Genomic DNA, 12,541 nt, shown 5'->3' on the forward strand with positions numbered 1-12,541 from the left:
AGATTGAAGAGGTCACTGACCAGATCCAGGGATTCCATTTCTTCTCTCTTCCTCCAAGCACCTTCTGCATCAGCCTCCACCTCTAGGAGGTCTTTTGGCAAGTCGAGAAGGGGGTGCCTTCAGTCACTTGCCTTCTCAGTCTCAGCTCCAGTGAGCTTATTTTTCTCAGCATCGTGTGCCTAATGCCCCTGCTGCTCCCCAGTCAAAACAAGGGATGAGCTTTTGATTGGCTCCATCAGAGCGTATTTGCTGAGGAACTCTCAGCCCTTCTAAAGGCCCATGCGGTCGAGCCCGTTCTACCAGGGGAGCAAGGGTGGGGATTCTATTCCAGTTACTTTCTCATGCAGAAGAAGATGGGGGATGCATCCCATCCTAGACCAAAGGGCTCTGATTGAATTCCTGGTCAAAGAAAAGTTCAGGATGATTTCCTTGGTCACCCTTCTTCCCATGACTCAGGAAAATGATTGGCTACGCTCTGGACTTGAAGGATGCATATATGCACATCCTGATACTTCCAGACCACTGGAAGTATCTATGGTTTCGGTTGGGAACACAGCACTTCCAGTTTCACGTGTTGCCTTTTGGCCTCGTGTCAGAACCCAGGGTATTTACCAAATGTCTAGCGGTAGTTGCATCGTCGCTACGCAAACTGGGAGTCCATGTGTTTCCTTATCTCAGCGATCGACTGGTGAAGAGCACGTCAGAGGACAGTGCTTGGGAGTCCATGCGGAGAACTGTTCAGGTGCTCAAGCTACTAGGGTTTGTTTTTAAACTACTCCAAGTCCCATCTACACCCTTTCCAGCAATTGGAATTCATTGGAGCCCTGCTCAATTTGTAGAAGTTTCGAGCCTTCCTTTTGGGGCTGAGAACGGACACTAGTTGCACTGGCTTCTTGAGTTCGACCCTCTCAGCAGGTCACGGTTTGACAGATGTGGTTATTGGAACACATGCAGGCATATTTTCAAAGCACTTTGGGAGGCTAAGTTCCATAGGTTTTTATGGAACTTTGGGAGGCTAAGTTCTTTGAAAATGAGCTTGATGGTCTCCACAGTTTCTGTGATTCCCATGACATGTTTTCACATGAAAATTGCCAAATGGACCCTAGCTTCTCAATGTTGGCAAGTCACAGGGAGCCTGAAAGATGTCATCCAAGTATCCCTGGAGGTTGCTCATTCCCTGTTGTGGTGGACCATTCGATCCAATTTGACTCTGGAATTCCATTCTAAATTCCTCAGCCACAAAATGTGCTGATGATATCAGATGCGTCTCGCTTTGATTGGGGAGCCCATGTAGACAGGCTGCACACTCAAGGTGCTTGGTCCACCCAGGAAACAGTTCTCCAGATCAATTTCCTGGAGCTTTAGGCTATTTGGAACGCTGTATAGGTTTTCAGAGATCTGCTGTCTCACCAAATTATACTCGTTCAAATGGACAATCATGTTGCAATGTGTTAAATCAACAAGCAGGGGGGTAACAGATCATGCTGTCTGTCAGGAGGTCGTTCAGGTGTGGGCTCTCCGGTATGGTATGCTCCTTCGCACCACTTATCTAGCGGGCAAGGACAGCCTGGCCAACAGACTAAGCAGGGTCATGCAACTGTACAAATGTTCTCAACATTGGTGTTGCCCATGAGATCTTCCGAGCATGGGGCACTACTTTGGTGTATCTGCTTGATACTCACTTCAGTCGCAAGGTTCTTCAGTTCTGTTCCAGGCTTCAGGCCCACGACAGACTAGCATCAAATGCCTTCCTCCTTCATTGGGGGACAGGGCTACTGTATACGTATGCTTCCATACCTCTTGTGGGGAAGACTTTGTTGAAACTCAAGCAAGACTGCGGGACCATGATTCTGATCGCTCCTTACTGGCCTTGACAGATCTGGTTCCCACTTCTGGATTATCCTCTGAAGAACCATCTAGATTAAACCTCATCACGCAGAACGAGGATTCTCTTCTTCATCCCAACCTCCAGTCTCCGGCCCTCACGTCCTGGATGTTGAGAGCCTAGAATCTGCTTCCTTGGGTCTGCCAGAGGGTGTCTCCCGGGTCTTGCTGGTTTCCAGGAAAGATTCCGCTAAGAGGTGTTACTCTTTTAAATGAGGAGGCTTGCCATCTGGTGTGAGGGCAAGGCCCTAGATCCTATTTCATATCCTGCACACACCCTGCTTGAATACCTTCTCAAATCTTGTCTTAAAACCAACTCCGTAAGGGTTCACCTCAGTGCAATTAGTACTTATCAATGTGTAGAGGGTAAGCCTATCTCTGGAGAGCCTTTAGTTGTTTTCTTCATGAGAGGTTTGGTGTTGACAAATCCACCTGTGTCATGGGACCTCAATTAAGTGCAGGTGAAAGTGCATTTTTCTATGTCTTGTAGTTGCAGTCTGTGGGCAGAAAAGTGATGGATTATATAAGCAGTGGTCTGAAATTGAATGAGGGGTTTTGTGAGGGAAGTGTAAGGTGCAATGGTTGTTGCCAAACATGTACGGAGAGCTTTATAGGTAAGGGTCAAGATTTTATGATTTATCCTGTTCTTAACCAGGAGCCAGTGATATTGAATAAGCAGGGAAGTGATTCAGTCAAAACGCTGATATCTTTTTACTGAAGTAACTTAAGACACTTTAATCAACTTACAAGTTTTGTATTATTCCTCTTAAAACAGAGAGAAAAACCGTAGTTGGATAAACAAATTTGAACTCAACTAAATGCAGAAAACCCAGCATAAAGTACCAATTATGAGCTCAATTTTCAAAGGATTTATGCTATTTACTGAGAGTTATGCCCACCTCTGGGCATTTCGATTGCCTTGCTCTCTCCTCCCATTTTTCCTTTTGCCTAGTTTTCTTTTCACCAGTCTATCCTTGGTACAATTGCCATAGAATGCATGGATATCCCTTCCCTCAGTAACTGCAACACAAAACCACTCCACTGCCAGATACTGTGAAGCATCACAAAAACCTGCAACTATGCTATTCAAACTACATAGCAAATAGAATCTATGGATAGCAGACCTGCAACGTTATCAGTTGGGGCTGGAAGAAGTGGTTATTATTGGGGGGGGGGGGGGGGGGGTAATAGGGAAGCAGAAATAGGGACCACTTATGGGGATTTCAAGAATGTGACTTCCAAGTTTGCTGGTCTTCCCAGCTTGCAGGCACTGATGGGTTGTAAAGGAAACACAAGCTTGCTTTCTACCCCAAATATTTTTGGCAACACCCCTCCCACCTCTAGTCCGATATCAAGAAGGTTGAAGAAAACAGGAGACGGAATGACATCAAAAAGTTGAAGCCAATTAAGTTAGTCTATGTTTCCCCCTTCCCCACACAGCCATCATCTAGTAAATTCAAAACAAAGCAAGCAAACCTATGAGCTGCTACATCTTTGTCATTCTTTATTGTTGATAGCATTTTTATTTAATCTCACTTATATTTTCAAACATGTTGGCTTGTGCAGCAATATGGTACACAGAGGAAGTATTGGTTTCATTGGTTAGAGTACTAATTTCACTTTAAATCATTGTGTCATTTGGAGGGGCTAGCTATAGGGACTCCCCCTGTATTCAAGCAGAGATGTTTTCACCTAGTTTGGGGCCACTGAAACAGACATCAGATGCATATTTGATTCCATGTGTCCCAATGAAAGGAGAGTTTAATTTTGCTTTCATTTAATTTCAGTATATTCCATCTTGGATATGTGGAATGCCCTCCCATTGGAGGTTATGGAGATGAAAACGGTAATGGAATTCAAACGTGTGCGATAAACACAAAGGAATCCTATTTAGAAGGAATGGATCCACAAAATCTTAGCGGAGATTGGGTGGCGACGCCGGTAATTGGGAAGCAAAACCGGTGCTGGGCAGATTTCTACGGTCTATGCCCTGATCATGACTGAATAGATATGGATGGGCTGGAGTGTAAATTTTAAGGGGTTTCGACCTTAGCTTCAAAAGTGAACTTAGTACAAGAGCAGTGCTGGGTAGACTTCTACGGTCTGTGCCCTGAGAATGGCAAGGACAAATCAAACTCGGATATAAAGTATCACATACAGGTCTTTATCTGCTGTTATTTTATAACACCAGGCTTCCCAAAGGCAGATTACAGAAACAGTTAAGATGAACAGTTAAGGTCAAGAAATAGGTTATCAATAGAAATCAAACAACATAAAACATGAAAAAGAAAATAAGATGATACCTTTTTTATTGGACATAACTTAATACATTTCTTGATTAGCTTTCGAAGGTTGCCCTTCTTCGTCAGATCGGAAATATGCAATTGTGGTAGCAGATAGTATATATAAGTGAAACATCCAAGCATTACTTTGACAGTCTGACAGGGTGGGTAGGAGGTATGCATGGGGACATCAAAGCATTTCATTGATATTCTAACAGGATGGGTGTGGGTAGGTGAGAGGAGGGTGATTAAACAGAGAAATACAATTTTATGGTTTATAATGGGCTAGAAAACCCAGATCCTTGTTAAGTCCTGTCTGTTGGGTGTCAAAATATTCAATCATTCTGACTTCAAAGGTCAAGAAATAGAATATTCTCACTGAAACTTTGCCATCTGTATTGTATAGAACAGCGTAGATAAATGAGCACAAAATACAAAGATTATCACTCCTATTTCTACCAGCTATAATAATTTTTAAGCTGTTTTAGTGATCAATTTTTATTTTATGATATTTAAATCTAGATATAGGAAGCTTTCAAATAAATTAAAAAGCTGTTAAAACAAAATCCCACCACAACCTTTTAAGGCACTGCCTAATTAATGTCTATCCAACTGGAACTGTTTTAGACTTTTGACAGATGGACTACACATTTATTTTGAATAATCTTTTGCTATTGTTTTAACATTTGCTATTGTTTTGGGTGAACTAAAGTCCGTAGTATGGACTAGATAGGAACACCCCATCTCCTGTTTTCTTCAACTTCCTTGTCCTGTGCTGTGTTGGGGACAGGTCAGGTGATAGCTTCTGCAAGTGCCGCGGAGGTGGAACCCAGCAGCCCACAAAGTCAGCGAGCCAGAGCACACACAACATGCGCCGTGGGAACGGTCCCTTACCTTACCCCTACTACAGCCAAGGTGCCAGCAGTCAAAGAAGAAAGAACAGGTCATAGGAGTCAGCTTTGCACAACCAACCAAGGTGAAGTGCTGCCACTGCCGAACAGCTGGGTTGCAGCAGCGAGTGCAGCCTGCAACACACACCGGACCCCCCCCCCCCCCCCCATGCTGCCGGTGCCTGCACTGCTTGAAGCCAAGGGAAGGAGGAGAACGTCGTCGAGAGAGCTCACCTCAGCCGCAGCGGCCTTGTATGGTAAGTTACTTTACTACTACAACGGCTGCGGCTGAGCTTTCTGGATGACGTTCTCCTGGCTTCAAGCAGTACAGGAGACGGAGTGTGCAGGCATCAGGCAGCTGACAAGCGGCAAACAGGCGACACCAACCATCTGCAGCAATGCACGATCCAGCCAGTGTACTCTCTGGTTTTGGAAGTGGTACCGCGTGCAAGCGGGAAGACAGCGGTGCATGCGCATAGGCGGCACCCTGTGCAAGCACTGCAGGAACTAAGGTGGCGGTGAATGCGCATAGGCGCCGTTTTTTACTGTCTAAGCTGTACCAGTGGAGGTTTAAGTGAGTTAACAAAGATCACATGAAACAGCAGTGGAATTTGAACGGGGCTAGGTTACTCTTCCACTCCACTTATGTAATGTTTGTCAGACATTTCAAGTTATATGTGGATTTTTAACATAGCTACCTAAGGGCCCTTTTACTAAACTGTGGTAATAGGGGCCCTGCACTAGTGGTGGTGGCCATTTTTGCCACATTCTGATGGCTAAAAAGATATGGCTGTGCAGTAAGTTTGCAGTTACCACATGGCCATGGGGGGGGGGGGGGGGAGCACTTACTGCTACCCATTGAGGTGGCAGTAAGGGCTCCCGTGCTAACCCGATGTAAACGGGCAGCTCCTACCACTGGATAACTGCTGTGGTAAAAAATAGGGACCTATTTTCCCTAGCATCGGAAATGGCGCATGCTGGGGGTGGAATTACTGCCGGCACCCACATTGGACTAGAGGTAGTTCTGGATTGCCACATGGTAATCCCACGTTGGGCTTACCGCTGCTTAATAAAATGGCCCCTGGATGAATAATATTGCTGAAAGTGTTTTGTAGGGACAAAGCTACCGGTACTTATACAGGGCCAACCTTAATGGTGGGGTTGCTATGGCTCCACCCCCACTGTAGCCACCCCCATTTTACCTGCCATGGAGCATATAAAAAGGCATAATTGAAAATAGTACACCAGTCCCTAGGTCCAACAAATGAAACCCCTAAGAGTGACCATAAACTAATAAAATATGTAGACAAAAATCCAGCTGAACCCCCAAAAACCAGACTCTGGTATGCAGGACAACACCAGAAAAATAAAAATATTTTCACCTTGTACTGCTGTAAAGATAGCAGACATAAATTTCAAAAACTGACATATTCCATTTGCTACATTACAAATTAACATCTACGAATAAAACAAAAAATTAACACAACTACCACACTACTTTATCTTAACCCCAAAATAAAATTCTTTATTCTACCTTTGTTGTCTAGCCAAGTACTTTTTTTTTTCAATTGTGTTTGTCCCGGTCTCTGGTTTCTACTTTTCTCGTCTTCTCTTAACTCTGTTGCCAGGGTTTCCTGTTTGTTTGCCATTTTTCTCTCCTCCTATTCTTTTCTGTTTTCTTCAATTTATTTTCTACCTCTGTCCAGAGTCAATTCTTTCTTACGATCCAATCTTCAATTTCCCTCTTGACTGTGTCTACCCTACAGCTTGCCCATATCTCCTCCCCACTTGCATCCAGCATATGCCCTCTTCTCTCTCTCCCCATCTTTCTATACAGTGTCCTACCCCCTTTTCTATCCAGCATCTCCTCTCTTCTATCTGTCATTTCTCCCCCCCTTTCTATTCAGCATCTGCCATATCTCTCCAGCAGCCACTGCTGTTTCGACCAGCAGCAGGGGGGGAAAACAAGGAGAAGCAGTCCTGGACCACAGTGCTCAGATGTGTGCTCTGGGTTCTCTGTCCCGGGAACAGGAAGATGACATCAGAGGGGCAGAGGATCGGCAGAGCCCACAGCATGCCTGAGCACTGCTGCCCCCAAGCCTGCTGCTCCTTTCTCCCCCCCCCCACTCCGTTGCTACTTGTCGGGCAAGGATTACTGGTGCCTATCCTGTTTGAGATGAAAAAAAGGTCTGCAGAAATACATATGATTTGAAATGTCTAAAGTATAATTCATATTATACATAGATCAAATGGCTGAGACCTACATAAGGCAGTAAATTAATCTTTAGTAAAAGAAATACTTATTAAGCTTATTGTGCGCTAAATGCTGCGTGTCCTATTTTATACCTATGGGCCATGTGGCACTTTGTGTATGTGTCCATTAGTGTGTGCTAAGCTTTAATAAGAGTCCTTACATTACATGAAAAAACAAACAAACTTTGTCTTTAGTTCTAACGTTAAATACATTGGTAACATTTGCTTAAAGCAGATGACTTGTATACTGATGTTTAACCGTTACTGAATTTCTAAAGGGTTTAAGTTTATAATAAAACAAATTCTTATTTTATCCCTTTACAAGACTGGATGATGTATTTCAACCATTCAAAAATTTTCTAAATGTGCGCGCACACACAGTATGTGTGTGTAAAATCAGTATATATATATATTGATTAGGCTGGTAAAACTAAGGCTGTTTATAGCTATTCTGCATTCTGTTTTAGATTCTTTAATTTGTAATTTTTCAAATTGCATTCTGTATTTCTTATTTTTTCATTACTTTTTTTTCTTTAGGGCTACAGTTTTATGAAAATTTGCAATCGCGATTAATCACACAAAGCTATGTTAATCATGATTAAAATTTTAATCAAAATGCAGCCCTAATATGGAGATATATAGATAAATATAGAGATTTATCAATCTCAGTGCTTTTAGCTGTGAAAAAAGAATGAAAGGCATTTATAAAATTTTATTAATTTTTCATATAACTTTTTATTTTATTTTGCATCTATGATATCACATCTTTTCATAATTTATTTTTATGGTAGGAGTGAGCAGAATTGCCACTGTTGAAATTCCTTTAAAACAAGAGCTCCAATATGTACTCAGACCAAATTAACATTTTGTTAGAGACCAAATGTATAAATGTTTATTGGAGCAGAATAAAAGCTAGTATGAGCTGAATCGGGGGTGAAAATCATTTAAGGGCAACTAGCAAATCTTGAAGCTGGAAACTAATCTCTGCAGTCCTGAAAGGCAGAAGAATCTTAATTATTCATTGTTCTCTGCAGTTCTATGAAAAGCTGATTTATTGCAACTGGAAGTTGTTCAAGTTGCATCCACTAGAAAAATATATCAGATGTAATGAATTGCAGTATAGATGCAATGAGTTAGATCTGTCCACAGAGGACAATTGTGAAGAATAACAGTATAGTATTGATTCCCATTAAATAAAAGAAGGAAAAGTAACTCCTCATTGTATCCCATTTCGAGTTTAATACTTGATATATCTTATGTTTAAATGGTGTACAGTCATAAATTGAGGTACACTGGTAAAAAATAAAAATAACAAATTATGTATTTTTCCTATGTAAAAACAGTAAATAGCAGTTAAAGTACCTTGCTGCTAGATCCAGACCTACTGCCTCCACCTGTCCTGTCAACAATGTTAGTAACTAGGAGAGTAGAAGAGGAATGCCTTTCTGTAAGTGGACAGTCACTTTGGCAAGTGCATTCACTGCCAGTGGAGCAAGAGAGTGAGCATCTTGTGGATTTTTTTCACATGGTGTCTTCTGACAAAGGACTGAATTTTTGTGCTTGTTCTTGTTACAAAATGTGTCCGACCAGTAGTGGTTTGCAACTCCTTAGCATTTGGGGCTGGCATTCTCTTCCGTTCTTGATCATTTTCCTAACTTTTTAACTCAGAGATGTATCATAGATATCACTTGGCATGTTCAGAAAGTGCTATAGGAATAGACAAACAAGTCCCTTGTTTTACTTTGAAATTTTGTTTTAACCAGTCCTCTTCCTTCCTTGCTGGAGCATGCACACTGTCTTGACCTAGCTGCAGTAAGCTTTTGTCTGAGGTGTTAATATTAAACAACCCCCCTTCTTCCTCCATGTTTTCATGTTCTGTTGTATTACAGGGTAGCTGCACCTACCTTTATCAAGCTGCCGCCTTTTATTTTATCCTCTTGCATGCCATTAATTAACTTTGTCCTCCTTTTATTTGTTCCAGTCAATCGCAGTGCACTCTGCTGAGCATCTTCTCCCAGGAGTACCAGGTTAGGAGTTTTCTCCTTTGTGAGGCTTGACAGATGCCTAATTGAATGATGAATGTCCCTTTATTTCTTTGTAATTGAACTGCCAACTTTCTGATTGGTGTAAAGATGCCCCTGTCTTTTTTTCCCCTTCCACATCAAGCACCGCCTGAGTCTCCAGTGGATGGCTGCCAAGTCTACCCATCCATCTGTCTAATAACATCTCGTCTTTGCTTATTTGGTGGACCTATAATAAATTATGCTAAACCATTATTATTCTGACAATAATAATTTCCCTGTGTTGCTTGGTTCTGTGTGCTAAATGTTTGCTGACTTCAGCGTCAGGACTGCTTTACACTGCTGACAGAGATGAAGATAAATGACCATTGCTGGAGTGGCAGAAGGCAAGAGAGGCAGAAAATAGAGTCATTTATCATCCCCATGACAGGTGTCACTCAAGTTGGCAGACCTCTGTGAATTATTCCTTTAGATCTGTGTAGTTTTTAACTACTTTGCTCTTCCTGGTTCCAGTTGGCAATTTGATTGTAGAAGAGTACAGTAAAGGTGGGTGTGAGTGCTGGATCACGGATTGAATTGAAAGAAAATTAGTATAACGTGGAAGGAAGTTTTTCTTTCGTCCTCTGTAGCCCTCAGCAAACTTTGATGAAATTCAGTTTTATTACCCCACTGGCTTCTACATATGTTGTACATTGTATTGCAGTGTAGAAAAATTGTAGATGGTGCTGCATGTTAAATGGAAACTGTGTGCACTATACTTTTTTTTTTTACAGATGTACTCACGGGAAATGCTAGAATAGTAATGTAGCAATAACAACATAGTAGATCTTGAGAGAAAAAAATTAGTTGTCCAGTTACTCTGATGCACCCTCATAAAGTTATAACTCAGTTGCCAGCCATAGAGCATGCTCCTTACAAGAGAGTACTGTATCTATTATAACTTGCCATTTTCCTCTGTACTCATCCATTGTGGGTAGAGGATCTAGCAGGATTCCCTGCTTCAGTTCACAGTGAGCGCCCCTTCCTTCACATGTCTAACTGCAAGGCTTTGTGGCTTTTGCCCAAGCATCCTATCTCTAAATCCCCTGTGTAGCCTTCCTATGGGAGACCTGGCTTATGTGAGTGCTTGTGTTTCAGGTAGGATTTCTACAATTTCATGCTGGCAACCCAAGCTATTTCAGTAGGATACTTTAAACGTTTGATTTGTTTCCCTGGTTTTACCTATCCTGGTTCAAGTATAGGCAGCACTTCAAATGTCTGTTTACAGGCTGCTCTTTGACAGGTCTCTTGATCCTTGATAAACGGTCATATTTGGAAGTTTAACCTATGAAATTTTATATTTGGAAGTCTACTAATCATGGTGCCATTTGATATCCAAAACTGGTATCTTCGTGGCCAATATTCATTAAGATGGCCAGGAATGAGATTGTACATGCAGATAACTGGCTGGCCTAGATTCTACACAGGTGAGGTTAGAAATGAGGTCACAGAATGATTGTTGTATATTGCCTGTAACCTCATAAATGATGTTGCTTAAACCAGCCAGAACTTTTGAAATGTTTTTCTTCTTTAATCATTGCACTAGGCCAGTTTAGATGCTTGGATTTGTGCTGTCCTTCCAGCAGGTGCCTGAGAACTACTGAACTGTGTGTAGTGTTATCATTTAAGAACCCTGAGCAAGCCCCTGCCCAGTTGGTATTCCTCAGTCTCCAGCAAGTGGTAGGCTTCCCGTACATCCTCTGGTGGTTTGATAGGAGCTTGGTCAGTTTAAAAAAAATAGGGGTGTGACAGGTCCCTCCTGCTCCTCTTTCCCCAACCTTTTTCTTAAGGGGTTAAGTGTTTTTTTTCTTGTGCCTTGAATCTTTCACCTTGGGTGGGTTGGGGGGGGGGGAACCTTGTGTGCCTGAACTTAATTGCTGCTCAACAGACAGTTTGACTAGTGGTTGCCTGTATTGGTGCTTCTTTGTTTTTTTGTTTACCTACTATGGTTTACCTGGAAAAAATAAGGCTGTTCTGGAAAGGCTTTTGTTTTTAACTCCATTGTCAGACTAGTCTCAGTGCAGAGATGTGTTTTCACTATGGCAGTGCTACAGGATAAAATCAAGCACTGTTCTGGTTATGGGGCATGATGGTTGGCTGTTGATGCAGTGGGAAAATGCCAGCAGTGTGAGAAGAAAGCTGTGATTTCCTTTTCGCTCAGTGTTGAAGGACTGTCAGCTGAGCGGTGCTCAGGTTCCTCCAGCTAAGCACAGCAGGCAGTTAATGTGGCTGAAGTGGTGGCAGACCTAATTTGGCACGAATTGCTGCCATGTTTGCAGTGCCTATGGTGGTTGCTTCCAGACACAAGCCTCTTCAGTTGTCTCCCTCTCTGCTGGTTGTGATGGATCCTTCCCTTGTGAATAGGTCACAGGATTAAGTTTTTGCTCAGAGTTTCTTGCCTGAATTATCTTGTTGCATGGGCAGAGGTATATCTTCTACTTTTGCTTTATTTAATGTCCCTGCTTCTTTTCCTAATGTAGATGTTAAATGGTCCAGGTTGGTAAGGGTAATGGGATTTAATATATCAGGTAGAAGATCAGGAGGATAGGCTTTCTGAAGTCTCTGGAGCGGAAGAGGCGCTAGACATAAATTCCACAGAGCAGCAGTTTGGGGTAGAAGAAGAGATCCTTGTGAGGGTGATAAAGTTCTACTGGGAGAGGATCCTTCTATGGAATTTTGGTAAGGAGGATTTGGCTGCTTGAATTTCTTTTTGTCTACTTTTAAAATTTCAGTGGATAAGCCCAGTTCTAGTTGACCCCTTTTTGGTTGGTATCAGAAAGCCTTTCAAGACATTCTGTATCCTTCAGGTGACAAATCATTTCTGAGGAATGGGAAGTTCCAGATGCCAGTTTTCGTGTTAGGCTTTACCCAATTTGATAGATTCAAGCTGCCTAACGTAGATCTAGTGGTTTTGGATGTGACAAAGAAGACTACTAACCCAGTTGAGGGGGGTATATTGAAAAATCCCCAGGAGCACAGGATGGAGTTTCTTTTGAAGCAAGCATTTAAAGTCTCTGTGTTAGCCTTGTAGGCGGCTATTTGTGGATGCTGTGTAGCTTGGGTGTGTTTAGGTGGTCAGAGCAATTGGTGGTGGAAAAAGTTATGTAGTTGTCAGTGGGGGTTGATTCAGGTTCCACCTTTGGAGATTTTGGCATGACCAATTTGGTGGATG

The 12,541-nt window shown here is 42.3% G+C and overlaps 1 protein-coding gene across 5 annotated transcripts in view; it reads left to right on the plus strand.

Annotated features, from left to right (window-relative positions):
- Positions 1 to 12,541, plus strand: part of C9H15orf41 (chromosome 9 C15orf41 homolog) — a 493,434-nt gene that overhangs the window by 75,995 nt on the left and 404,898 nt on the right. For 3 of the 5 annotated variants that reach the window (XM_030213799.1, XM_030213800.1, XM_030213802.1), the window contains exon 2: positions 9,291 to 9,336. The exons of the other annotated variants lie outside the window; for them this stretch is intronic. In XM_030213799.1, the coding sequence (XP_030069659.1) occupies positions 9,291 to 9,336 (46 nt within the window). The remainder of the gene's footprint in view (positions 1 to 9,290; positions 9,337 to 12,541) is intronic. 5 annotated transcript variants of the gene reach the window in all.

This window comes from Microcaecilia unicolor, chromosome 9, assembly GCF_901765095.1.
Source record: "Microcaecilia unicolor chromosome 9, aMicUni1.1, whole genome shotgun sequence".
In the NCBI taxonomy this organism is placed as follows: Eukaryota; Metazoa; Chordata; class Amphibia; order Gymnophiona; family Siphonopidae; genus Microcaecilia; species Microcaecilia unicolor.